The sequence below is a fragment of the Amblyomma mixtum genome, chromosome 10, assembly GCF_055824585.1.
Source record: "Amblyomma mixtum isolate Tamu chromosome 10, ASM5582458v1, whole genome shotgun sequence".
Taxonomy (NCBI): domain Eukaryota; kingdom Metazoa; phylum Arthropoda; class Arachnida; order Ixodida; family Ixodidae; genus Amblyomma; species Amblyomma mixtum.
Window position 1 is genome coordinate 180,721,482 of NC_143021.1, and position 27,424 is coordinate 180,748,905.

Genomic DNA, 27,424 nt, shown 5'->3' on the forward strand with positions numbered 1-27,424 from the left:
ATGGGCGGAACTTCTGGCAGGTGCACTCGAGATTTTGTTCCCATCACTGCCCAGATTAAGGGGACAGACATAGGTCCCAATAGGGTCCATGCATTTTCACCCTGTCCATTGGCCGGGCAGCGAGTTTCCATATAAACTAGGCTTAAACAAATTGAACACGTTTGGTCCCCAGAAACACTGTACATAATTCGAGTCGATCCTATTAACGGGGGTCGTTTTAACGCGGCACGGCTGTATACATTTAAATTTTGTCGGGCGGCAAGAAGGGCCCTAAACGGCAATGTCTATCGTTGGAAACGGCAAACGTTTTACATGCGACGCCTGTTTTAAAGCAGAAAGCTGGGCTAGTTGGTGTTTGGATTGAGAGGACATAGTGGAGCGCTAAAAAACAGGGACGAAGGTAGACAAAGACAACACAGGCGCTAGTGTTGTCTTTTTTTAGTGCTTCCACTCATCATCTCATCTAATCATCAGCCTGACTACACCCACTGCAGGGCAAAGGCCTCTCCCATGTCTCTCCAATTAACCCTGTCCTTCGCCAGTTGCCGCCACTGTATCCCCGCAAACTTCTTCATCTCATCCGCCCACCTAATTTTCTGCCGCCCCCTGCTGCGTTTGCCTTCTCTTGGAATCCACTCCGTTACCCTTAAGGACCAGCGGTTATCTTGCCTTCGCATTACATGCCCTGCCCAAGCCCATTGCTTCCTGTTGATTTCAACTAAGATGTCATTAACCCGCATTTGTTCCCTCACCCACTCCGACCTCTTCCGATCTCTTAACGTTACACCTATCATTTTTCTTTCCATAGCTCGCTGCGTTGTCCTTAACTTAAGCTGAACCCTCTTTGTTAGCCTCCACGTTTCTGCCCCATAGGTGAGTACCGGTAGGATAGAGCTGTTGTATACTATGTCCCCTCAATCCAAACACCAATTAGCCCAGCTTACTGCTAGCGCCTGTGTTGTCTTAGTCTACCCTCGTCCCTGTATTTTAGCCCTCCAATATGTCCTCTCAAGCCTGTTTTACACCTATGCAGTAAATCGCCACAACGGTGCTTTTTGATTTTAGCTAGCCTTTCCCGAAACGCGGCTCCCGAGGTTTGGCGCACCCAACCCTTGAACGCCGCGTTAAGAAACCCCGAGAGCTGCCGCCGCTGACTTAAGGCGGTCGCTGATAACAATTCTCAGACAGTGCAACGCATTGTGCGGCTTTCAAAACACTGGGTTCTCATCGCCCTGAAAAAAGGCTTCAGCTGACAACACACGTACACTTCACGGATGTGGAGCCGACATGCAGTCGGCTGACCCTACTGCCATTGCTGGCAAGTAGGTTGCGGCGCCCTCTACGACGGTTAGCTCCAGAAGGAGCACTTGCGGGCGGGATTCATGCGCGCTCCGCGCCTGCACTGGAAGGCCACCGAGAATGCGTGCAAGTTCATGGCAGGCACATTGCAGCGCGCTCGCGCGCTCGCAAAGTTCCCCGTGGGTGTGCGGCTGTCCAGCCTGCAGGTCGTCATGCAGTGACCCACAAAGAAGAGCCGCAATGCGGTTAGGTTGAGGTCCGGCAAGGTCTGGGTCTGCTCGGCGCTGGGCAGCCTCTTGAAAGCTTCCAACGCTGTCGCTGTGCCCACCAGATCTCCCACGTTTTCAGCCAGGTCCTTGGGTTTGCCCTTGAAGTTTGTCAGCCACGTCTGTAGGCAAGGAATCGGGTTAGAAAACGTGGGCTTCAGTAAAACATTCTCCGGGGCATGTTGGTTCATAGAAAAGCGCAACAAGACGACACAGAGAAGGACAGGACAGCGCCTGTCCTGCCGTTTTTCCTTCTTCTTTGTGTCGTCTTGTTGCGCTTTTATTCTTGCCAAAACGTGGGCTATACGGCGTCTATTTCTTCATTTTGTTGGCTGTCCATACAGCATGTGTACACCCTTATGAAATGCTCTACAGACTGTCTATAGTTTTCTGGTAGACTCTATTGCCTGCATATAGATATTTCCTTTGGGGTTTTCGTAGTCTCTAGGCTGCCCATAGAGAAAAGTGTCCTAAAATGGTTGGGTTATGTTTGGTTTAATGGCGCATAAGAGTAGGTGGCTATCATGCGCCCAGCTCAAGGTATAGAAAATTTTTTTATATAGGATGTTGTACAAAAGTGAAAATCAACGGTGGAGTAATGAGACTAGAAAGTTATTTCGTACTAACTAGTAAACACAAAAGGCAAAAATTTAGAAATGGCTTATGGTAAAAGTTTAAACAAGGTTAGGTAGCCTCAGCAGCCATGCTTGAAAGGGCAAGGATCTCGAGGTTCCTATGCATGGCCATAAATAAATAGATTATCTATAGACTGTCCTATAGGATTTTTCTATAGAAAGTCCACAGATTTAGATCGGACCATTACCCATTTCCATGACAGGATCTTACAATTCTCCAATTTTCACAATTTCTCTCCGAGAATCTTGGACATGATTTTCAGCCCTGTTTGCCTGCTTGCATGGGTGGTAATGAATAGTAACTCCAGTATTTCTATCCGGCGGACTTAATTTTTAATGCCCGTAGAGTCTACCGGAACATAGCTGACATGCATGGCTGCTAGAATATACGTATCAGCGCTCATCGTCTGCACTAAATGCGCTTCCAGGTGAAGCAAGCAGAATCATCATCCTCATCATCAGCCTAAATACATCAACACAGGAGATCGGCTTCTCCGATATCCCTCCTATTAATCCTGTCCTACGTCAGCCGCTACCCCTTCTTCATGCGAACTTTCTAATCTTGTCCACTTGGCCCTTTGCCTCCACCTGTTACGCTTGCATTCTTCTGGAACCCAGAGGTACACCCTTAAGGTGGTCCCGGGTTCGAACCCCGGAGCAGGCAGAATTTTTCTTTAACTACGAAGTTTCTGAGAAAGCCGTATAGCTTTCCTTTGTAGCCGTATGGCTGCGCTCCGGTGGACGTCAATGAGTAATTACTCCCTTACTATACTTAAGGACTAACGGTTATCTTGCGTTCCAACTACACGGCCTGCCAACGTGCCCTTCTTTACTTTAGCTATCACTAAATGTCTCCTTTCTTCGATGTCCCGCTTTGGTCTCTTCCTTTTCCGTATTTTACACCCACTCAATGCCATCTGCATAGCTTGTTGCGCTGTACTCAACCTAATTTCAAACCTTGTCGTGAGCCTACAAGTTTCTGGCCCGCTTAGGCCCACTCAACTGTCAGAGTGGTCTTGTCTTTCCGGAGCTCAACTTCAACCCGCAGCATGCAGGGGGGGTTGATGTAAAAGGTAGCGAGCTAAGTTGCGGAGGACTACGGAATTAAGGCATCCGCTATACGGGACGAATGTGGCCCACAAGCTGGTTATCGAAACCGTGGCACCCACCACCTGACCAGACCCCTGCGCCACGTCTTGCCTCATAGCTTCATTTGTCGTGATTCTGTCGTGATTAGGCAAGATAACCGCTGGTCTTTAAGGGTAACGGAGTGGATTCCAAGAGAAGGCAAACCTAGCAGGGGGCGGCAGAAAGTTAGGTGGGCGGATGAGATTAAGAAGTTTGTGGGGATACAGTGGCCGCAACTGGCAAATGACAGGGTCAATTGGAGATACATGGGAGAGGCCTTTGCCCTGCAGTGGGTGTAGTCAGGCTGATGATGATGATGATGTCCTGAATCGCGGGCTTCGAGGTTTTCGCGAAAGCTTAATTTTATACACACAACGCCTTTCTTCAACAAGCGTCGGTGAATACAGTTGTCGTACAGAATGTTTTTCCAGCGTGAAATCCGGACAGATTTCTTGCTAGACTCTGAGCAATAACCTGGCGCGCCAGCTATACCTGTGCGTGCGAGGTGCGTAGACACTGCACCCTCTGGTTGAAGGCGGTCCTTGTAGTCTCGTGGAAACAGTAAATGGTTGGGCCATAGATGTCGTACCCGGTCATAATCTGGTGGGCCAAGGCCTGCAGTAAGACACACGCAGGCATTACGAGGACGGGTCAGTGCGGACTAGGTTTAAGTACAGACTGTTCGTCTTCACACACCTTCTTTGTGTCTCGCAATGCAAGTCGGGATAAGGTTACTACCAGTCCCCCGTTAACCAACATAAACGAGCGTATAAACGGCCTACCCTGAAATGGATGCTGCTTGTTCGCTTACTCATTTTTTTTTTTTTCAAAAGCAGTTCGCTGGACACGACTGCAGCCTAGAGTCCGCTGACGCACTTCGAATAATTTTTCACAATACATTTCACACGCTAGCAGATCATTTTAGCACAGAGTTAGAGAAGTGCATTGAGGAAAGCACACGACAACAGTGCCGCAAAGTTTACTCGAAGACAATTTAATTTTTATTTTCTGCACCATAGTTACGGCCCAGTCGTTTCAGCATTTGCCAGGTATGTGGAACATGCGGAGTTCGATCCTCTATGCCGCCGGCGACCTGTCGGCTGTCTAATAGGTACAAGCTTTCCCCTGCCTCGGGCCTCGCCTTTCGTTTGTTTCGTTTACCGTTCGTGTATCTTCTTTTTCATTATTTGAACAAGCCGACCACCTCGAATCGCTTCTACTTACAGTGGAAGTGTATCAGACCATCACAATGTCCTAACTGGGCCACCTCTTCGGTATTTAAGCAATGTATACTTCGTCCGCTATGATACAGTTGCATGCGCGTTCAGTGTATTCCCTTTTCTGACTTAGACCGCTAGGTTTCGTGCTTTGGCGAGTTTTTTTTTTTTTTTAATTACGGAAACTCAAGAAGTAGATACATGTGTAGAAAAAAAATATATAGGCAACGTACAGCGTGAAAAAAACAATTTCGTCACTGCTTTGCCTTAAAGGCTAAAATGATATCAACGGCCTCGAGCCTCTAAGCACCGGGACGAAAAATGTCTTTTTTTTTCGGCTTTTCTTATCCAAACCGCGAAGGAAATTTCTGAGGTACATCACATCGCAGATAAGTTATGGAGGGCACTTAAGGTCCTTACCTGCTGTTAATGCGAATGCATCTTTTGATCTAAATGCCTTTACATAAAGGCCTTAACCATAATGGCCTCTGATCTAAAGGCATTTGACCTAGAGGACTTTACCTTGAAGGCATTTAACCTGAACGCCTTCACCTAAACGCTGTTGACCTGAATGCTTTTAACCTAAAGGCCTTCAACCTAAAGGCTTTATCATTGTCATTTTCATTATTGGCCCTCATCATTATTTACTAATGCCACTTATCATTCCAAAACTACGAGTACCACTAACCACCCCCATCAATAACTACTGCTCTCTCATCTAATGTTTTTTTTCTCCATTGCCTATGATTGTCCATTACTATCTTGTGGTCTACCGCTGACGGCTTGCGAGACCATGGTGACGTCAGAGGTTTTGGTACCACTTTTCTTGATGAACGTCGCCGGGTTTCGTTGCTGATGAGCCACATATTATTGCTTTCGCATTAATATTTTCACGGTGCCAGCTGTTAAAGGCATGTGCGCATATAGAATCGTTCGCATGAAATGACGTCGTTATAACCTGATGAGCGCCACCCGGGGCGATTGTCGTGGTCGTGGCACCACCCAGGCGCGCGCACAGTCGTTCTTGACGAGACCAAACGGCCGCGGCAACGGCAAGGGAAGAAAGCCCCCCCCCCCCCCCCTCCCGTTTGTACAGCTGCAACAGATCTATTCGTCTCGAACAAAACAATACACGCAGGACTCCGGCGACACCCGACCGGCTCTTGCCAATAGTGTCATAACATCTGCATGAAGCACAGCTCCCAGCGCAGTGTTCACATCAGTTAGTCACTCAACCACATGATGTGCTGACGTCGCACAACCCATCATGTGATCGCGTGACGCAAGTACAAAGATTGCATAATCTGGCGCCAGGGAAAGCGCGCATCCCTCTTCACGTAATGCCTCTCTATAACTCTCTACTGAGAAGATAGCGACATTGCCCCTTTCAAGGGGCTTTTAGGCGCGAACCTCCTTGCCCATCCTTGCTTTCCAGCGTCCTCATCAGGCTTAAATCTGGAGGCCCGCTATAAATAACGCGAAACTCATTTCTCCTGCCTCGATTATCACCACTTTTATGCGAAGCATACTAAAATAGCCCAACCCAGCTCCTCGAGCGCGGCGGTGTCGTTACCATTGACCTTTCGTCACCTCCATGTCATACCACGTGATGCGTGACGTCACAGCAGATGAAAAACGGGGGCCCAACTCGCGCCGTCGCGCGAGGCGTCGTGACCAAGGATGACCACGTGGTGCGTGACGTCACAGCAGATGAGAAACGGGGGCCCAGCTCGCGCCGTCGCGCGAGGCGTCGTGACCAAGGATGACCACGTGGTGCGTGACGTCACAACAGATGAGAAACGGGGGCCCAGCTCGCGCCGTCGCGCGAGGCGTCGCGACCAAGGAGGACCACGTGATGCGTGACGTAACGACATAGGAGAAACGGGGCCCCAGCTAGCGCCGTCGCGCGAGGTGTCGCGACCAAGGAGGACGCCTCCTTGGTCGCTTCGCATCTGACTAGCTTCGCATCTGACTAGGCTTAACCTAAGCTAAGCCTCAGCCATTTTTTTGACGCAGAATACTATTCGTCCCTTTGGATAATTATTTACGCTCTAGATCGGGCCGTAGTCTACGATGCGGTAATCTGTTTCGCATGTGCTGAAACTCTGAGCATTTCGCGAAGCGAAATAATCACCACCACCAGCTACGAGGTGCGCCAGGGGGACGAACTTCCGCTATCGCAGACACCGGAAATAAAGACGGAGAGGAAGTGTAAAAGTGAGGAAGAACGCGGCAAGAACAAAGAGTGGCGCTACAATATACATGAAGCCTATCACCAGGCTTCAACTTTTTAAAACAACGGAGTTACAGTTGCTAAGCTAGGGGCAGACCAAAAGGCAGATGAATGCCTGCCGAACAGTATTCCCCTTCTTGCTCCAATTCAGGAGCACAAGATATTCAGCGTAGAAAGCACAAACGAAATAGAAATGCACACTGCGTGGCTTCATTGCCAAGCGTTGTTTTATATTGAACACCTATATGCCGTTTAACGAATTCACAAAAACGAGAGACAAAAATGGAAGGAATGGTTACACCTGGTGTGAAAACAGTTAAACTTTCAATGACTTGGTATCTTTAATAAGTTTCTGAGCAGAATGACGATCATTTAAAAAGCTGGAAAGTTTATAAGTTAGCGTTTGGGTGACGCAGTTTTCGCGTATGTTCGGTTTATATAATTTGTGTGCCCTGTCTTGTAGTTGTGTACTTTCTCAAGACACCTGTGGCAAAATGCGACAGGATCAGAATGCATTTGTAAGTAAATCGCTAACTCTATCTTTTTGCTTATAACATTCCATTCAGTAATCGGATCCTGTTTTCAAAGCAATCTAAACAATACGATTTCTAAACTGATCGCGCAGGCCGAGGCGCCTAGAGAGGATGAGTCGTCTAATATCCCCCTAAAGCGCGGTAAAATAAAGTTCAAAATAAAGTGCACTTACGAAGAGGGTCACTTTTTAAAAGTGCACTCTTGCACAGCTAAACGGCGCAACGTAATTGCACTCAAAGTGTACTCCCATAATTGCACTCACAGGAGTGCGTTCACAGAACACAACTTGAGGGTTGAGTGCGGAGCCTCGCCACCAGCGACTTCAAAGGCACAATATGTATAGTGCATAAAAAAGTACTTACAAGTTCATTTTACATGCTGTAACACTGTTTTTAGAAAAATTCGTTATAGCTACAAGCGAAGCAACAAAACAAAGGAACGAGACAGATGCAACATCGCTGCCCGCCGCCATCTTGTTTGTTGCCGCAAAAATGGACAGCCTTGGCTGGTCTTGCCTTTTCTTCTATTTCTATTTTTTATGGTTAAAAACTGTTTAACCTGGATTTATCTGCGCTATCACGTTAAGCAATCAATTAATAAAGTCCCTTTTGTTTTCCATCGACCTCTTCAGAAATTCCGCTCATTTCGTGCTGCCATTTCTTCTTACTACGAGTACACTTTGCTTTCCCGTTTAGCCCCGCGTAGCCCAAATTGTCACTCAGTATGCCGAAGCGCACTCCCCGTAAGTGCACTTAACTTGTGCGCTTGACAGGGATATAAAACTTGACGCGCTCGGCGGACTTGTCCGAATGGTTGTATCGCACTTGCGATGCGTTTTATGCGAAGCATATTAACGTAGGTTTCGGGCCTTCGCGCGACGCCCGGTGGTGGCCACCATTGACCCTGAAGTGGGGTCACGTGACATGACGTCACGTGATGACGTCACACCGGCTGCAGATGGGGCCTCATATCGCGCCGTCGGTCGCCTCCCGGCGGTGGCCACCATTGACCTTCAAGTGACCTTCAAGTAGGTCACGTGACATGACGTCACGTGATGACGTCACACCGGCTGCAGATGGGGCCTCATATCGCGCCGTCGGACGTCGCCCGGCGGAGGCCTCAACTATAGTGCCTAGAATATACTAGTATTCTAGTATACCAGTATTCTAGGCACTATACCTCAACGCTTCGGTTCGCGCCGTCGCGCGCGACGCGGCGGTGGCGCCACCATCGCTGCATCACGTGATATGTGACGTCACGCCAGGGATGAAGCAGCGCGCGCCCGCCGTCGCGTCAGTCTCTGTGCTTCGCATCCACTGGGCTTAACCTTGATAAGCCTCCAATTTTTTTTTGTTACTTCAGTTCAATATTCGCTTTTGCGTATAGACTCACGCTGCCTAGGCTCCCGTAGTTCAGAGCAGGGTTGCCTACAGGGTGGAAGAAAGCGGGCAGCATTGCGCCCGTCGGCGCGATCACGGCGTGGCTGCCTTCTACGTAGTAGGGGCTCGCTCGGCTCAGGTTGACGTGTATGCGCCTCTGGTCACCCCATTTCTCCTGTGCCCTCGCCGATCGGGCTTTGAGCCATTCGACGAGGAACACGCCGGTCGGTGCCATGTCCGGGTAAAAATCTGCGTGCGATGAGAGTGGCGGCCAGGCTGTGATTTAGCGGATGTTCCAAGTGACACAGGAAATGTGCTAATGAATAATCGGCGAAACATTCAATAAAACGGAGAGTTGAGCTAGTTGGTACATACTGCTGGAAAAAAACAGCGCTGAGACGAGGGACAAAAAGAGGAGGACAACAGGACCTGTTGTCCTCCTCTGTCCTCTGTCCTGTTGTCCTCCTCTTTCTTTGTCCCTCGTCTCAGCGCTGTTTTTTCCCAGAAACATATTCAGGAACCCAGTAGAAGCCGATGAAGGGCAGGTAGCAAAGGCTCAAATCGTTTCGTGCAATCACTCTTCGTCGCATGTTCACCACCGCCACCTGGTGTCGGATGGTTGTGGTGTCGCATGGTGGTGTCGCATTAGGGAGTGACTCCAATCAACACCTATGAGGGAGGACACTTAAAAAATTTTGCCCATTTAGGTGCAGCGGCTTTTTCTGTGCAACCTATCGACGCCATCCGTTATGTGCGCGAAACTCTGCAAACTCTCTTATGCAGCTACGTACTGGAAGATGACGTTTCATTGGCTTCCTTTCAAGTTCTGCCAAGATCTAAATGAGCGATTTGCAAAGGCAGGCAATTTTGTTTTCAGTCGCCAACTTTTTGACCAAGTTAGGGATCTCGAATCGTGCGTTACATGTCTGGAAGCTGGATGTAACCTGGGACTTCCAAGACTACCCGTTATGAAAGATAATCTTCGGGTTACGAACAAAATCAGCGATCCCCACTGTATGAAACTAGGCTTCTCCTCTAAAGCCCGAACGGTTAAGCTTCCGAACAGAATTCCCAGTGCTTTTGCGACGTCACCTTCCGTCGAAAATATAGATGCACGAGGGTGAATGCTGTGCCTCAGCAAGCCACTTTTTCAGTCAGCCCATATTTTACCTTTACATCCTACTCATAAGTTAAGAACAGCACAGGAAATTCATGAAATACTGCAATGCAATGACCCGTTTCACCATAGTATCGGTATAACTCTTATAAGGTACAACGCTAGAGCTGCAAGTGCGAACCATTTTAACTTGCCACTATGCCGCAATACTTACGGTACAAGGCTGATTGAGTTGAACGGTGCACTAATATGGAATGGAATTCCTAATTATGTTAAAATAAAAATTAACTTTTTAAAACCCTGAAAATGTTCTTGCTGAGTCTGTGAATTTCAGGACGGATGATTGCGTAAACTTCGCGCCCAAAGGATTTTGTAAAAATGTTATCACCTTTTGGTTATTATCTACAAAGAATGTCAGTATGTTCAACAAATGTATATACGGACATATTAATTAAAAGGGTGCGTAAACATTATGTTGTGATTTTATTATTTCGGACTTATTTATGTGAGAATTACATTTTCAACGCATGTTTGTGATGGACTCTACGCTAGCCTTGGCTCTGGGCCCAGTACCATTTTACATAGTTTCATTCTACTTATTCCAGTTTTGAAATAACAATAAAAAATGAAAGCCCCAAGTATCGGCTGGCAGCGTGAAAGGCCGCCTCAGCTGCCCCAGGGTTCTTTGAGAGTAGCAGCGCCCCTTGGAAGTATTAAGCGCCTCTTGTTTTTCAATCCCATATGCGTGCGACTTGTAGAGAATCGCGTTTCGGCTGTTGAGCATTTGAGCAGTTAGAGCGCACTCCACGCGGCAAAAGGTTTCGAGGTGCCGAACAGTCACGCTAGTGTCACAGTCCAGTTGCGTGGCTTTGACTGTGTCTGCACTCTCCGCCGAGCGTACAAGCATTTGAGCTGCCCATTTTCTGGTTCCCATTATCAAAGGCGATGCGTGCACGCTTATTGTAACTTTATAGTGCAGTATGCTTTACGCCATGCAATAACCACAGTGACAGCGCCATTCTGAAATCAGATTATGCTGTTTACTGCAGGAACTGATGTGACCAGTAAGTGTACACCGTGACCTCTGTTCTTCCCTGCAGGGCCTTCCGTTGATGATAGACGAAAGCAAACTGTCATTTACGGCCCCATAAAACAGCTACACGCTTGCTCGAGAGAACTCTATAGTCAGGAGGTGCCTGTGCTCCGTTAGGAGAGACATCAAAACACCCCATGCGGCTAGAGTTGCCTTTGCAGCAATCCTATAGGGGGCAGCTGCTTATGGCGAAATTCGTTCCGACCAGAAGACGGAGCACGGCCAAGTGTGAGGCACCCGCGCACAGCAGGTGGTTGTCGCGAATCTTCCGCTGCAATTGTATCTTGTGAAGTAGCAATGTTGCCGGCGATTTCATGAACGCGCGTTTGGATGCCAGCAATTACGGCGCGTGTCCCGTTGGAAAGCGCCAGTTTACTTAAGTTCAGCTACTCGACGAAGCTGAGCTGGCATGTTGAATTTTCTCTACCGGCCCAAACCCCTCTGAAGCAGCGGCAGTCGGTAAATTAAGGCTGATCGGCATCTGTTGTTGGTGTGGCAAAGACTCTCCAATAGCCCCCTCCCCCCCACCTCCACCTTCCCACCCAAATGCTCGGAAGTTGTGGAACCCACCTTTTATGACTAGGTTGACTAGGTTTTATGACTTTTTTCGTAGGTTTTGCGGTGTGGACCGGACACAAATGCTCAGGCAAACTGCGTTCTTATAGGCCTAATAAAACTACAGAACTTGTACTTTATAACGGAGCGCGCCTCTAACGCTAGAATGCAAGGCGCATGGACTTGCTCATTAGAGGGCAAACTGCCTAGCACTGTGCATGTTTGGCGGAACACTGCAAAGGGCTTCTTTCGTGCTCGTCAATAGCCATTTAGATATTTCATTAATAGGTTCAACACCCAGAGATCTTCAAACACTAAGGTTGCCAAAAGGCATTGGTAGTGAGTAAACGGAAAGCTTCATTCCTCTAAATATAGAATCCAACTTGGCTAAAGTGGCACAGAGCAGTACTCTTCACGCTTAGTGTAAAGAATTTCCGGTGAACCACTGACCATAATGCCGGTTCACGGCGGCTTCTTCGATAGTCTCGTCGAGACTACCAAAGTGGCTCTTCATCCTGTCCAAGGTTCTGTGGGCAAATTCGAGCACGGTGCCCTTCAGCCAGCTGGAGCTCTCCAAGGTTGCTTTGAAGGCTTTGTGGATATCGTAAAACATCCCGTCCGCTACCGCCACCGCAAACCAGCTCACGCCTGCAGGGTATGAAATTAGAATTACACCATGAATTACAAAACACAGTGGATGAAACATATTCGCGTCGCGTCGCGTCAAAACAAAGGAATTTTAGATGAAAGAGAGTTTTTGTTGCTGCAGTGCAGGTAGCAGTATTTTGTGAGGGTCTGGAACAATTTGGTTACAGGATTTCCTGCTAATAAATCTTACACTGTACTAGTAGTAGTAGTAAAATACCTTTATTCGACCATAATTTGTAGGCTGAGCCATGCCTGAGCATGTCGACCGCCTGGGCGACCAGAAGTCGCTGTTCATCCTCCCCTTCAGCGCCAAGCCAGTCGAGCCAGGTGGTAATGGATAGAGAACGTGGAGGGTAGGAACCCGACTGCTGAGCAGCCGGGCAATAGAAGAGGCAATGGGCCAGGTCCGCATAGATACAGGGGCAGTTGGGACAGGAAGGATCCGATCGATAGCGATAGAGAAAGAGGCGGGACGGGGTGATGACTAAAATCATATCCTTCAAAACATGTTTATAGCTTTTGGCGCTCCACGCTGAATGTTTGAAATGTAACACACCACGCAAAGGTATGCGTGCAAGAACACTACCCCCCCCCCCCCCCCCCACACACACACACGACGCAGGCAGACAGAAAGACAGGCAATTCTACATACCGACTGATGTAGGACAGACAAACTGACGGACACGATAAGACATGTTAGCAAGCCTACAGACCGGCACAAGCACGGGGAGGCAGACAGTTACAAAAGCAAGATGACAAAGGTGACCGAAGGATGAACAGACAGATGGGCGGTCGGACGAACAGGGAATACACACATATAGATAAATAGTTGTATAGATAGACTAGCATTTATCGCTAAAGATTAGGGTTGAGCTATTGTCACGTTGAAATAAAGTATTTCATACATTTTCTTTAAAAACTATATTGATGAAATTGTTCGATCCATGACAGATGCATCATCACGTTTACCTCTGGCAAATTGGTATCCCATTTAATCCTTACTTTAACTCTTGACCTATAAGCAGTGACTGCATGGGGAAGGTTCAGCTCTACGTCCACCTATACTCGGCCATTCCGAGAATTATCTTGGAATCGCAGCGGTGTCGAGAGTCATGCAATAATGCATTCGACAAAAATATCACTTAGCGATGTTATATATGACACGAAGTATTACGATTTCATACACGACTACCAGTTCTGTCTCTAATTCGGCACAACGCCGGTGTTGCTGTGAAGCTCACACTTCTCAAACGGTCTCCCAAAGCGTCCTCCTTGATAAAAGCGCCGCTCATTTGAAAACATACGTCACATCAAATTTTCCCTGTCTCCTTCCGTTTTCTAACGCCAGCGTCGTTTGTACAGCGTGTTTGCACTATGAGAATCAAAGGTTTAAGTTACCCCCAAACAAGTCCGTGTCTTCAAATACGTAGCGGAAAAAAAAAACAAATGTATGTGTCTCACCCTAGCCCGAAGATATTGCTCACGCCGTGGCCCACTAAGTATATTTCACCTGGGCGGACACTGATAGGGCGCATTGCCGACAGTGTTCAACAGCAAGCTCACCTTCCACCGAATTTCAGCTGGCTAGCGAGGGCACACAGTTGTTTCAGCCGCGAAATACCACGCCGATGGAGACGAGCGCTTTTTACGCGTTAGGAATATGCCTCGGAAAGCTATTGGGCTTCCACACGTTTGATGAGCACGCCATAAGAGCTGAACGATGACTGCGAATAGCCGACTGGAGAAAGGGATGGTCGCTTTATTGTTACTAGTTTATACGGTTAAAATTAACCGGTGAACTTTTGCACCTGCTAAAAACTTCTTGAGCCCTGAATTGAAAGACTCTGTAAAGTATTCATATACTCTAGCACCCCTGTATCCTTCGCCACGAGCATGCTCGCCTAACGCGTGCTAATTCGATTTTCTCCGTGCTGTTGAGTGCTCTTTCTGCAATAGAAAAACCGGTCACAATAAAGCTCTTGATAAGAAACTCAGCCCTGAATAAATTCTCTTCGCAGCGCTAACATTTCCCGCAGAAGCATATGAGGTATCTAGCAGTTCGAAAATTAGTACGTCATAAGTAATAATGCATTATATTCATATGAAGACAAATATTCTCGTGTATCATATCTTTGCCAAAAGTAAGAGGTCAGCATTATTTGCTTCTCGGTTGCATAGCGGACTACTTATATCACCCATCTCTAGATCTCCGTAACTTAAGAGAAACCCTAGGCCTCGTATTTCAAGCGCTTTTGGCCTCTATATACAAGCCGCTGTGGTCCACTGCACAGCGAGAAGAAAACCATGCTGCCTGGTTGCTTTTGGCAAAGACTGTACGCACTGGCCGACCAAGAAACTTCTTTTACACTCATTTCAGCACCACCCACTATGCTTTTAAGCTTTTCACTCAATAGTGTCGCCACCTCGTGCAGCGGAGACGACGTACTTCGCTGCCTATTCTATTAAAAAGTGCGGCAATAGAGCTTCCAGGAAACACCGCGGTGACTCACGAGCTCTCAGGTAGCGGCTGGCCATAGCGAACTGCATCAACTCTTGGACGTGGTTGAAGCACACCTCTTTCTTGTCCTTCCCGCCGACCAGCTTCGCAGGCTGCACGTAATCGCTGAGGACATCGAAGAGGCGCCAAGCTGTTACGGCAGTGAATGTCCGCTCCCCCCAGTCGGCGGCCTCCAGCAGTTCCTTGAGCGCATCGAGCAGCTCCTTCTGGTAGTGGATCATGGCGCCGCCTCCGTAGATGTCCCGGGTGTATTTGGCAACCGTGCGAGCCCATTTCTCTGCAAGCAGAAACGGGGGCGGTGGTTTATTTTTTTACACACACTGCAGGCCCTGTTTGAGCTAGTGCAGGAGCGACGCTAAAAATACATACAAAAACGGCAGGGTACAAGAAACAAACACACAAAAAAAGTTGGCAGTGGCTTAGCTCTGCTGTGCCAGAATATACGCAGCGTGAGCAGTGACGTCACGTGGCTCTGCGCCGGCGGCAGCAGCGGCAGCGGCGAGGCGACGGCGAACGCGCGCGCCGAAGCGCGCCATCTGTGCGCAGTGACGTCACTCGCTCCTCGCGCATGCGCAGTATGGTCGACGGAGGGAGCACGCGAAACGGCGAGACTGTGGCCAATGTAGCTCACGCTACAAAACTTAACCAAAATGTTTGCGCGAACAAGGTGATAGAGACGCTGTAACTAATAAATTGAAGCAATACACAATGAACAAAACAAAAACACAATGCGGCGTCGATAACTGTTAAGAATCAGGTTATTGGAAGAGACCACGTTATGTCAGAAATTAAGTTCCAATGTTGAATTGTCCTAGGAAAAAAAAACGTGTTTGAAATTATTACAACGAGCAAAGTATGCTTAACACTAGGGCTATGATGACTCCTGGTTAATAGAGGAGTATCGGGGGTAAGATAGACATTAGGTGTGACGTGATAAAGTGAATTGGAGGTACAGTGCAGAAATTTCAGTTCCAGCACCTCCGTGTCACGGCCACCAGAAGCTTTTAGACGGTAGGTGAGACGGAAGAACACCTTAGCGCTCTGCTCCCGCACAGTACTAAACTAATGCGCTCGTCGTCTTTTGGAACTATGCGCTGTTCTTGACAGGGACGAAAAAGTTATGCTGAATGGATCCAGTGCTGGCCTCTATTAGCAGCCTGAGATATTAAATTATAAAATTCAGAATGTATCAGGGGTTCATGAGCTGACTTTGTGCCGGTGGAGAAGTCTACTGGAAGCACAATTAGAGGATGTAGAATCGAGCAAGCTGAATGTGTGGATCTTTCTCAGCGTGCAAGATATGAAGCTCCCGCGGTGGAATCCCGCATATGCCGGAGTCGCATAAAGAACAACACTAACTAGCAATAAATGCGAGGAGTCCGTACAGCAGTGATATTGAGGGTGACATTTTATATACCCTATCTTCCCTATCGAAAAATTTCATATATATGTGTCATATGTGCCTGGTTCATACGAGATTATGGGATATGTGTCATATGTGTCGACGTATGCCGTATGTGCCCACGTATGTCATACGTGTCATATGTGTCTCGTTTACAATTAATGAGAAAGGAAAGGGAAGGGCTGGGCTGGAATTAAAAGGCCGTTAGCAATAAAATAGCTTCCAAAGAAGTTAGTGGACTAAAGGAAGCGAAAAAAAAATGTGAGGACCGGATTCGCACCACTGTGCTACAGATATACAGCTCGCTACACTAACCACTACACCACTGCTGAGACGGAAAATGTTTGCATTATTTTGGCATGACAAGACTTACGCTATCCTTCCCACTACTTTGGAAGTTGCCGGTTAGGTGTGAGGTGAAATGTTTATTTGCCTGGTTTAAGGAGCTGAACTATAGCTGACTGCACTTCCACTGATATTATGAATCTTGATGTGCTCTGTGGTAAGCACTAAAAGATCTGATATTTGCACATATTTTAATTTTCACAGCGCCTGCACCTTTCATGTTGGTACTCTCATTGCGCACCTATTGTTAACTACAGTCGAAGCTCAGCAACGAGAATACCTGGCGTTATTCGCTATGTAGCTTTACGACAGCTCAACTAAGCACAGAAGGCAATATTTGCCTTCTAGCTCAACTTTTGTTCAAGCACATTGGAAACGCCGAACATCAGACTGTTTGGGTAGCCGCTGTTTACAAGAAATAGGGCACAAGCAGAGAATCAAGGAGAAAATATGTGAAACAGGCAAAGGGTTTTTTTATGCGTTGGTTGTGCAGTTGTTAATCGCTTGTTCATCCCTTCTTTTCCGCGTGTTTCAAACAGCAGGGCCCGCTCTATAAGAGGCACTCATGAGGGGCTATCTGTTTCGCACGAGATTGATGTAAGCTGATACGATGCATATCGGAGCTCTTGTGTACGCAAGAGTGTCGCGCGTCACTTGACGTATGCCACGTACGTAATAAGTCCATACAACGCACATTTTCTTAGTGCGTGAACTACTATATATGCAGCACACGTGTTCATCCGAGACATTTGTAACGCGTATGACCTCGTATGCAGCCCATATGCGTTCATACGAGACACATTTGTGACATGTATGAGAGAGAAAGGAATTTTAATGAGGGAAAGGTGGAGAGGTCGGCCGGTGGTAACATGGCCCTGGCCTGCTACTCCACACAGGGGAAAGGGAAGAGGAGTAAAAGGAAAGTGCGAATGAAGGCTGATGATGGCATAATACAATGAGTGACATGTATGAACTCGTATGAAGCTTATGTGCTGATACGAGGCGCATTTGTCGACACATATGGCTCACATGCTGCCCATATGAATCCATACGTGACACATTTGCGACACATATGAACTCGCATGAAGCATATATGTGTTCATATGAGGCACATCAAGTTCATACGAGACATTTCTGACACATGTGGCTCGTATGTAACACATGAAATGATACGAGACACATATGAACTCATATGAGATTTTTCGATAAGGTTGCATAAAAGTAAAGTGCTGCAGAGCAGTAAAATTAACTTAATACAATCCTACTTTATATAAGTTGACTTAAAAACCTTCATTAGATACCCAAGGTCCTGTTTTTATGCAAACAAGCATCAATTTTCGGGCAGCACCACGTGTAAGCCCTCTCGCATTCAGCGCTGACTTACGTGACCGATGAAGGGGCTTCACATTCGGGCAGCGCTCATGGCTATAGATGCACGGTGCAACTAAGCCAAAAAACCCTTGCCGCAAAAGTGTATACTTAAGCACATGAATGCGCAGTTGCATTCACACCTCCCCTGACGCGAAAACCGACCCTAGCAAATGCCGAAACACATTTATAGTTCTACGCATAGGGAAATTTCGTGCTCCTTAAACGGCATAGATAAACGCATTCTTTGCAACGAGGAAGACAGCGGCGGCTTCAATTGCATATCTTATCTCCGTCAGGTGATCGTATACTCACCTGGCGTGACTTTTGGCGCCGTCTGTTTTCCCATATCTTCGATAATTCGAATGACGAACACAGAATTCGGCTTCACGTGCTTGTTTATAACGCTGACCACTGCACAAACCCAAGAGGCAAAATCAATGATGCATTTAACCATACACTGAAATCTTTAAAAATGCCTACCTGGATACTATAGTAAGATTTCTGGTTTTTTGCGCCGAATTTTGTTCCTGGGGATATGCAAGAAATTCCTACCTTCTCAAAATGCTGCGGTTTTGTGTCAGCTACGATCTCCTTGTCTTCCAGGAGGCCTTCCATATTAAAATAGATGGGAGAAATTTTAGTGAATTTATTACGACGCACGAGTTTGCTTGTTCTGGCAGCGCGTACCATTAGAAAACTGACAACTCCAGCAAACCTTTCGCTCCGGTGGTGATATGTGTTCTGTAGTTGTTGGAAGGCTCCGCAAGGCATATGCAGTTGCTTACTTGTGCACTTTTAATAACCCTGTCACCCGGGCGCAGCAAAGGATTTTGGGAATCAGGGCCTTATGTTCCAAGGAGCATGGTGCACAGATGCGTGGCACAAAGATCGCGCTTTTGATGCTAACGGCCTTGGAGGCCAAGGCGTCCGTGCGATACATTTGAAGCCCAAAGGAGCGGCTATGCGAGAACCTGTGATCGCGGCGTCATCCGAAATAGAAAACTGAAAGAAAAGAAGCGGAGATCCAGGCAGCTAACAGTGCTTGAAAATACCTTATGAATATAGAAACTATGCCTAGTTTTACTTTTTTGAGAGGGTTTATTTCTTATAACCCTCGTAAATTTCTTGATATTCTTTTTTTTTTTTTTGAAATGGTGGGTGACTGAAGCTTCTCCCTTGCGCTAATCCCTTCTGTAGGTAGGGCTTTGTCAATAGATCTCTCCCGGTCTACATCATTAGTGCACGTAAGTGTTTCTGGTCCAATGGCAAAGCATGCCACGTACCGAGGGGGCTATAAGTGGGAGAAGAAAGGCTGCGCGGCGTCTCTAATCGGGAGAATAAAGACGACGAGGGAGCGCTGGTCACAAGATAGCATAGCGGGTTCAAAAGCTACAGTGGACGACACGTAGTTTACACCAGGCACAAGTCTAAGGAGAGGTCTGCTTCGCCTGAAAAGGAGTCAACATGGACGCGTTTATTGTAGGTGCAGCTCTACCCGACGTGCAATAATGCCGTCCTGCACCGAGTGTATCTGCCGCCTCAAAGATTCGGAGGTTGGGCTGAGAATCTTGGAAGGCCACACGAGCGTTACTGAAAACCTCACGCCGTTCATACTTGAATTCGATTACAGGAAGCTAGACCCACGGCGCGTTTCCACGGTCTGAGACCTGAACGCATAAGATATGTGAATGAAAATATTTTAAAAGGAAGACAGCACGTACTTTTGATTATACGCTCTACAAATTGCTTAATCGATTGACAGATAAACTGCCTACCGGCAGTTTGCGTGGTGGGCGTATTGTCGACTGGGGTCCGGCAACCCGTCGTTCTGCCCAGCTGTGTGGTTGAAAAGGTTAGAAAAACTTTTCCGCCCCTGCAGTACGCGGGTTTAAAAGTGGTTCCAGATAAATAGAGTAATGAACGTAGCGCATAAGCCTTTGTTCATTTGTAACCGGTACGTATTTTGCATCTCGCAGTCGCTTGCCCGACCGAGGCGCGCAAAGATGAACCAGCCTATCATCAGCCCCGCATTAATGACGCGGTCCACGAAGAGCAAAATATAGCGGGTGTTTCAGCGAACACTTTCAAAAACTTTCAAAAATAGGCTTTTTAGGATAGAATTATGGCTTTTGCGGCATGGCATTGCCAGGCCTGGCGGGCACCAGAACACAGGTGGATCATCTTAGGTAGTAAGCTGGTTAACTAATTTCTATTAATTAACTTTTTAACTATTAGAGTTAGGCGCCTGGTTGCAATCAGAGATCTGTAGTTGGTCGTTAGTAATAGCCGTATCAGTTTTTATAATTTCAAAAAGGCGATTACCCTTGGCGCTGTGGCTCCACAAAATTTGGCTTTTTCGACTAGTTACGAGCACTGGAGGAGTTGCTTTCCTGCATGGAGCCAAACCTTGTCGAGTCACAGCAGTGAGGGTAATTGCGTCTTCGACATTCTAAAAACTGATATGGCTATTACTAACGACCGGCTACAAATCTCTAATTACAGATAGGCGCCTAACTGTACTAGTTAAAAAGTTATTTATTAAAATTAGTTAACCAGCTTACTACTTCAGACGATTCGCCGGTTTCCTGGTGTCCGCCTGTAATACTATGCCGCAAAAGCCACATTTTTAGGCCAAAAAGCTTATTTCTGAAAATTTTTGGAAGAGTTCGCTGAAACGCACTGCATATTTATTTTGTAACTCAAATTCTTTCATATTCGTTCCCTTTACACAGCGCTTAATTCTCTAAGCTCCCTTTTTTGACATCAGGCTGTTTTTATTGATGTACTTCGTGTTCACGGCACCTGTTCCAAATTCCTATGCGCAGCTAGGAATACCTTTCCACGGGGGAGAAAAATGATAAGGGGAAAGAGAAGGCACGCCATTTTTTTTTTTTCAAGACAACAACCATATTGCACGCTCAGCAGCGTGCACATGCGCTGTTGGCACGCCCGTACCCGCTCAAAAAAGGCGACTTGATAATACAAGTACTTTTCCTACTTGGCCTCCATTTGAATATGCCTCCTTCCTTCGAGATGGCCAACCTTGGACAAGCTGTAATAGAATACTGCCAGGCAAACTACGCTCACTGGTATTGTGGCGCGATCATCTTCGCTGATGTTGAGCGGGGAGTATTCTACTAAATAAAACACAGCTATAACTTTTTGTGGGACGTTCCGTCCGTTTTAAGATGTGTGTTATGGGGTTTAACATGTTTTTTTTTTCACATAAATCCAGTATTTATTGAGCAAAGTGCTTTACGCGGAATTCGTACGTGCGCTTTGCACGAGCCGTAACGAGCAGACGCTCCGAACCTGTCCGGACTGCTGTCTCAAACATGCGTCACTTCCGGCGGGTGGTTACAGAACCGCTTTTTTCAGTATCAGTATTTAAAACTGATTTTTGCGTGCCGTTGGCACCTTAACTGCTTCAAAAGTGGAAAGTAATCTTTAGTGGGTAAAATAATCGGGGGGTGTACTATAGAAAAACAACGTTTTTACGTTTTGCGACATTTCGGACAAGAACGTCTTTAAGCTCCTGGCTGTTTCGGCCATAGTTTCCCGTGGTACCATCTGAATACATACATTGTGTGGATTTATCCAATAAAAAATTATTTGTTATTTCAAGGCTGTATTCTGTTTTGGGTTTAGTTTGTGCTAGCGACTTACAGTGCAACTTAACGTAAAGCTGGGACCTGCTAACGTCCTTTCACGACACTCGGATGATGTCACAGCTAGCACTATGACATATCGGAAACTGGGACGTTCAGTGCAAAGGTAAGTGGGAATGTACGCTTACAAGTGTCTTCGGAAGTGCGTAAATCCGTAGCAAAGTGGTCAGGTGTCGACACTTTGTAGCCAGGATACAGGCGCAGTTGATCGGAGTAGTATTCAGTGAGTTTGTCGGGCGACTGCTTATTCAATTCTTCTCGTTTCTTGTGCCACGCTTCCTGGAAGTCGCTGATCTTGAACTACACACAGAATCAGAAACAGATTAGAAAAAAATTTGTGCCATGCACTCAGGTCTCTTTACGTGCGGAAATGTAAAAAACGGTGCACTGTCCGCCACCTGCGCCATCTGCTGGGCCAGCGCTGTACATTACGAGGGAGGTTTCAGTGGGTGCCGCATGATGGCGCTACAACTGCACGCCTGGCATGGAGAAAATTTAGCGGAAACGGAGGAAATTTGGTACTCGCTTGATTGCGGCTTCTGTAATTGACGTGCTCTTAATTACTCATGTAGGCCTCAGTACATATCTAGGATACCTTTTTAAGAACTGTGCATTTACTATACGCCCCTTCAATCAGCTCGAAGTGTCGTGGTGGAGTGGCAGCGTCCCTGTCTCGCACGCAGGTGGCCCGGGTTCGATCCCTACCCAGACACTAATTTTCTTTCCTTATTATGTTCTTTTCATATGATTGGCAGTTCGTGCGAACACTTTTGCGGACATCCTCTGTCTACAACTACCGTCCATGACTCTCATGAGCCAAGAAAGGCTTTGGCTTTAAAAAACGCAGTGTACTTTTTCTTCGCATTCACCATCATCAGCAGCAGCCTGACTACGCCCAGTGCATGGTAAAGACCTCTCCCATGTCCCTCCAATTAACCCTGTCCTTTGCCGGCTGCGCCCACATAACTTTCATCTCATTTTATCCACCCACCTACCTTTCTGCCGCCCCCTCCCACGCTTGCCTTCTCTTGGAATCCACTCCGTTACCCTTAGGAACCAGCCGTTAACTTGCCTTCGCAATTAGATGCCCTGCCCAAGCCCATTTCTTCCTCTTGATTTCGACTAGGATGCCTATAACCCGCGTTTATTCCCTCACCCACTCCGCCCGCTTCCGGTCCCTTAACGTTACACTTACAATTTTCCTTTCCATAGCTCGCTGCTTTGGCCTTAGCTTAAGCTGAACCCTTTCCGTTAGCCTCCATATTTCTGCCCCTTAGATGAGTGTCGGTAAGATACAAGTGTTGTATACTTTTTTCAGGAGGGATATTGGGAAATATCCATTCATGATCTGAGGAAACCTGCCATATGCGCTCCCCTCCATTCCTATTCTTCTAGTTATTTCTCTCTCATGATCCGGATCTGCGGTCACTACCTGCCTTAAGTAGACGTATTCCCTTACCACCGTTCTTTCGTTTCCGGAAAAAGGTCCTCATGATCCTTAAATTATTTCTCTCTGCGAACTTTGCGAATTGCCGATTACACGTCTACATAGAAACTTTCAATGATTTGTTCATCATGGCTGGATGCAGGCGCGTAGGCCTGCACTACCTTAAGCTTGTACCTCATATTAAGCCTAATTACGATAGCTGCCACCCTTTCGTTAATACTGTAGGAATGCTCTACGTGCATAAATATAAAGTACGTTGATCGTACCACCCATTAAAAAGAGGTCTCGAGTACAAGTTCCTTCGGCGTAGAGCCTGGGCCTCTTTCTCAACGCAAAGCGACCCATATCATCAGCGATCTAAGCTTTACTGCGGTTAGCACGCTTTAGCGAGGCTTGAATAATACCATACGGCATCACTGCGAGGAAGCACACGAAGAAAACCAAGATGGCTACAAAGGAACGCATGTCGCGCCTTGGTAATGCAGAAAAAAATGTGATGTAGTAGAAGTTCCTGATCTGAAAAATTTGCGAAGATTCTGCTGAGGACTTCGCTAAAATCATTTCTCCAAAGTATTGGCATTGCTCAGGCAGCGAAGACTTTAAATGTCTCGAGCTTTCGCAAGACTTCTGCAGCGTACTGCACCGCTTTGGGCCTTTCCACACAGTAGATCAAGACAGGCACCTCTCCGAAGGGTTACAGGAATCTTTTTCTACCGTTACCACTTCATGAGGCAGTCTGACAGTCCGAAGAGTCATGTTTGCTCTCTACCTGAAACACTGCTCAAAGAGCATGCTTTGGGGAAGAAGTTCAATTTTTTTTCCGTACATTCTTACGCCTAGCCGCCTCATCTGACCCGAGCACTTGACTCCTCGGGCCACTGCCTTGCCAGGGGAAATCATCCACAGCATCTGCGGCAGTTCCTTCTTCCTTAGGCAGCGTAAGAGCTGAAGAACCTTTTCTCCGAAGTGAAGTACTAGCGCTTTGTTCGACTGCGTCATTAATATACAATTAGCATCATAATAAGATCAAGGAGTTCGATTAAAAGTTTACTCTATACGAGTTCAAATATTCGACGTTAATTCGACTGCGTGCATCTGCTCTCCTTGATGCGCGTAACTTTGGTTAAGAACCTATCGCAGTGGGAAGGGAGCAGTCTAAGCAGAGTGGACCCCACAGACCCTCGAGTAGGTTACTCTCCCTTGTCTGTATGGCCACTTGGCGAGGTGCTCCACAAACCGGTGCATAGCACTGAATGAAAACCATGGCCACACGCTCACCTTCACTGCCCGTTTTCCTTCGTGGAATGTGTCGTCGAAGAACCAGAAGTCAAAGACGGGGGCAACGCCGATCTCGATAGCCAGGCGCACCGTCATGTCCACAGGGTCGACCAACGGAGTGGTGTGCAAATTCAGGAGGTTGAGGTTCAGCGACATCATCCATGACTTCAAATCTTCAAGCTGCGAAGATTACGCTTGTGTGATGGTTTGTAAAGCAGAAAGTTGGGCTAGTTGGTAAGGATCCATCAAAGAACGGCACAGAAAAACACGGAGAACACAGGCAGAACGGACAGGTCAGGAGCGCACTAGCAACTGATGCATGGTCGAAGGAACACCTCTCACTCTGTGAGCATGCGCCAGGAAATTCAGCACGTGTAAACAAGATAAAAACCCAAATAAAAACGTGACGTAGCTGTACGATAGACATACAGACTAAACCCAGAGGAAAAAAACACATATATATATATATATATATATATATATATATATATATATATATATATATATATATATAAGACAAGAATTAGGACAAAGAAACCTATACCCCTGGGGTGACCGAAGCACACAATCAGCACATGCGAAAGGCGAAAACTGCATGAAAGCGCTACCACTTCTGCCATCAGATACCAAGGAACTTACGTTATTTTTCCAGCAAGAACACCGAAGTGAAACTGACACACAAGTCGTTAGCTGCGGCGACTACGTTCGAGGCCTCCAACACCTCTCTATCCACGCTTTTTCTTCCGCGCCCGATGATGCTTGTCGCATCCAAGTTGGGCAGACAGCCTCCCTCTCAGTCGTTACATTTTTTCAGTGCAGAGGAAGGTTCGAACCATGACCTGTCCTTAGCGACGCAGCGTGTTCGCGCAATCTTTCGTTCACACATTTCCCCATCTGGCCCATATAAATACGGCCCGCAGCTAAGGGGAATGCGATACACGACACCTGTCGCACAAGGAACAAACTTAGTCTGGTGGTTGATCCCACAGGAAGTTCTCTTCGGGGCCCCTTCGGCAACAAGCCTGCACAGCTTGGAAAGCTTATGCGGAGCGGTAAACACGAGACGAACACCAGCCTCCTGGGCTAACTTCTTAAGATTGTGTGACACCCTGTGCAAACACACCCAAACAGGTTAAAAAACAGGTCGGCATGCGGCGCCATCTGGCACCATCAGGGCGATCTATGCATGAGTACTGACGGTGTGCTGTACACAGTAAGCGATAGCGGAGGTGGTACACGCTATGCTAAAAGTCTGTGATTAGATCGGCCCTGATCCTGTAGTTGTCCGATACCTGCGGACGTGTCTTAAAAGAGCGGCAACGGCAACAGCGGCAGCAAGCACGCCGATAGCGGGAAAACAATTCATGGCTTCGTTTGCCCGCTAAGTTTCATGCTCTGTTTACAAATAAGCAGATAATTGAAATATACACGGGGGCACTTAAACAAATTACGTACGACTAATGCGAAAGCATTCAAATCACATTTATATTCCATTGTATAATGCTATTCAAATTCCATTATAATTATAATTTAAATGTGTTTAAAACCCCTTCAGGCTCCAATTAAATCTGCTGAGAGGAAACAATTTTTTGCATAAGTCACAATCATTGCATCAAACAGAAGTGATGTTTAAAAAATACGCAAGAATTTTGATATTTCAGGACATTTTATCAAGGTTAACATTTGTAGACGCTGCTACATGAACGTAGTAGTGCAATATTTTCTTGCCTTTTATAACTGAACGTTAGACATGAATAAATGTATTGTTGTGAGAATATACGCTTCAGAGAAGTATTCTGTAGTTTTTGACTTAAGAAACTTAAAAACAGTCGCCAGAAGAAAATTCCGAATCACCAGCACCGAACGCGGCTCTTCGATGTGCAGCCTTCGTGTCTACACTGTTGTACATCCGGCAGGTCCAGAGCTTGGGAGCAATGGTTGCTTCCTGCAAAGCCAGTGCTTAAAGTTTGACTCCATCGAAGTGGCTCTGTAGTCATTCGAGCACAGGTGCTGAGGTAGAGAGAAAGCGGCTTGCGGTCAGTTTTACACATGTCTAAGACCAAACGAGATCCCTGCGACTTCAGGCACTGATCACAGCGCTCTGTGTTTGATTGCAACGGCTCTACGTTGTGAGGCTTCTTTGCGACCATCATTGGGCCTTCATTGCTAGGTCGGCAGCCCTTCTTTGAAGGTACTTCTACATCGGCTATTTTCATGAAAAAAGCTTCAGCGCTGGACTTGTCCAACTTTTTCCTTGTAGAAGCATGGTTTTCAGCAGTAAGACCATTTCATATCACACTTGCCCGCTAAAAAACGGCAAAGTAAGGCCTGAAAACGCCACTTCGATATTTTCGGCATTAAGACGCCATGTCCACGTTTGTGGATGCGCCACTGTGGACGCCCACAGTTTTCACATGTTTCCGCTTGCATTCCATCTTCCTCATCTGCGTTACACATACACGTCCAACTGAAACTCGTATCAGATGGCGTCACGTCTATTCAGTTTTTACCACCCCAAATGCTTATGGATACGGCTTCTGGCCACAGCACTGCGCAGTAGTCAGTAACCATACTGATGCATTTCTTACAGGGACTGTCATATCGAATCTACAGGTGTGCAATAAAGGACGCTATGACAGGGGACTTCGGAGAAGTTTTCCAGTAGTTACAGCGGTGCTGAGTGCAAGGACGGCGGTGTTTATCCCGGCCGCAGCAGCCGTACAGGTGCACCAACTTTGCCAGCTCAACTGCGTTGCGATACGTAGTGGTGCGGAGGGCCGGGGGGGGGGGGGGGGGGGATGAGCTCTTTTCCTTTTGCTTCGTCCTCCTACCTACCCTGCCATGTGCTAGCTGCAGGCACTTTAGCTTCGAAAACTTTTTAACCCCCTACGTGCACCTGACTCCCTGTAGCCCCCTGTTGCATCTCCCTCGCTTTGGAACATTAGTAACAGTCCATTATCTGTCCTCCTTGTTACATCAGCATTTTCCTGCTCGTAGCTCGCAGCGGCGTCCTTGTGTTAACGCGGTAACATTAGGTGCACCGAGTAGAAGAAAAGCCGGCGTCGTCATCGAAGTCTTTGGCAGTAAGCGACAAACCTACGAAAAATAAAAAGATGCCACCTGTCAGGTGCCACCTGCCAGGTGGCACCTGACAGGTGGCAGGTGCCACCTGCCAGGTTGGCAGGCGGGAACTTGGGGACTGTGGCAGGTTGCCGCCATTTAAATCGACTGAAAGCGAGCCTTACGAGAGCGCGGCCAGAGCAACCTGGGTCGCACAAGGCCCAACGGTGG

The 27,424-nt window shown here is 47.2% G+C and overlaps 1 protein-coding gene across 1 annotated transcript in view; it reads right to left on the reverse strand.

Moving 5' to 3' along the window:
* Nucleotides 1–1,001: 1,001 nt before the first annotated feature.
* Nucleotides 1,002–27,424, reverse strand: part of LOC149327881 (neprilysin-1-like) — a 36,801-nt gene continuing 10,378 nt past the window's right edge. Inside the window, exons 4-11 of the mRNA XM_089564986.1 lie at nt 24,134–24,313; nt 21,537–21,708; nt 18,053–18,151; nt 14,615–14,899; nt 11,907–12,104; nt 8,705–8,940; nt 3,821–3,943; nt 1,002–1,687 (exon numbers count right to left, since the gene is read on the reverse strand). Coding sequence (XP_089421112.1) covers nt 1,349–1,687; nt 3,821–3,943; nt 8,705–8,940; nt 11,907–12,104; nt 14,615–14,899; nt 18,053–18,151; nt 21,537–21,708; nt 24,134–24,313 — 1,632 coding nt within the window. The 3' untranslated portion in view covers nt 1,002–1,348. The remainder of the gene's footprint in view (nt 1,688–3,820; nt 3,944–8,704; nt 8,941–11,906; nt 12,105–14,614; nt 14,900–18,052; nt 18,152–21,536; nt 21,709–24,133; nt 24,314–27,424) is intronic.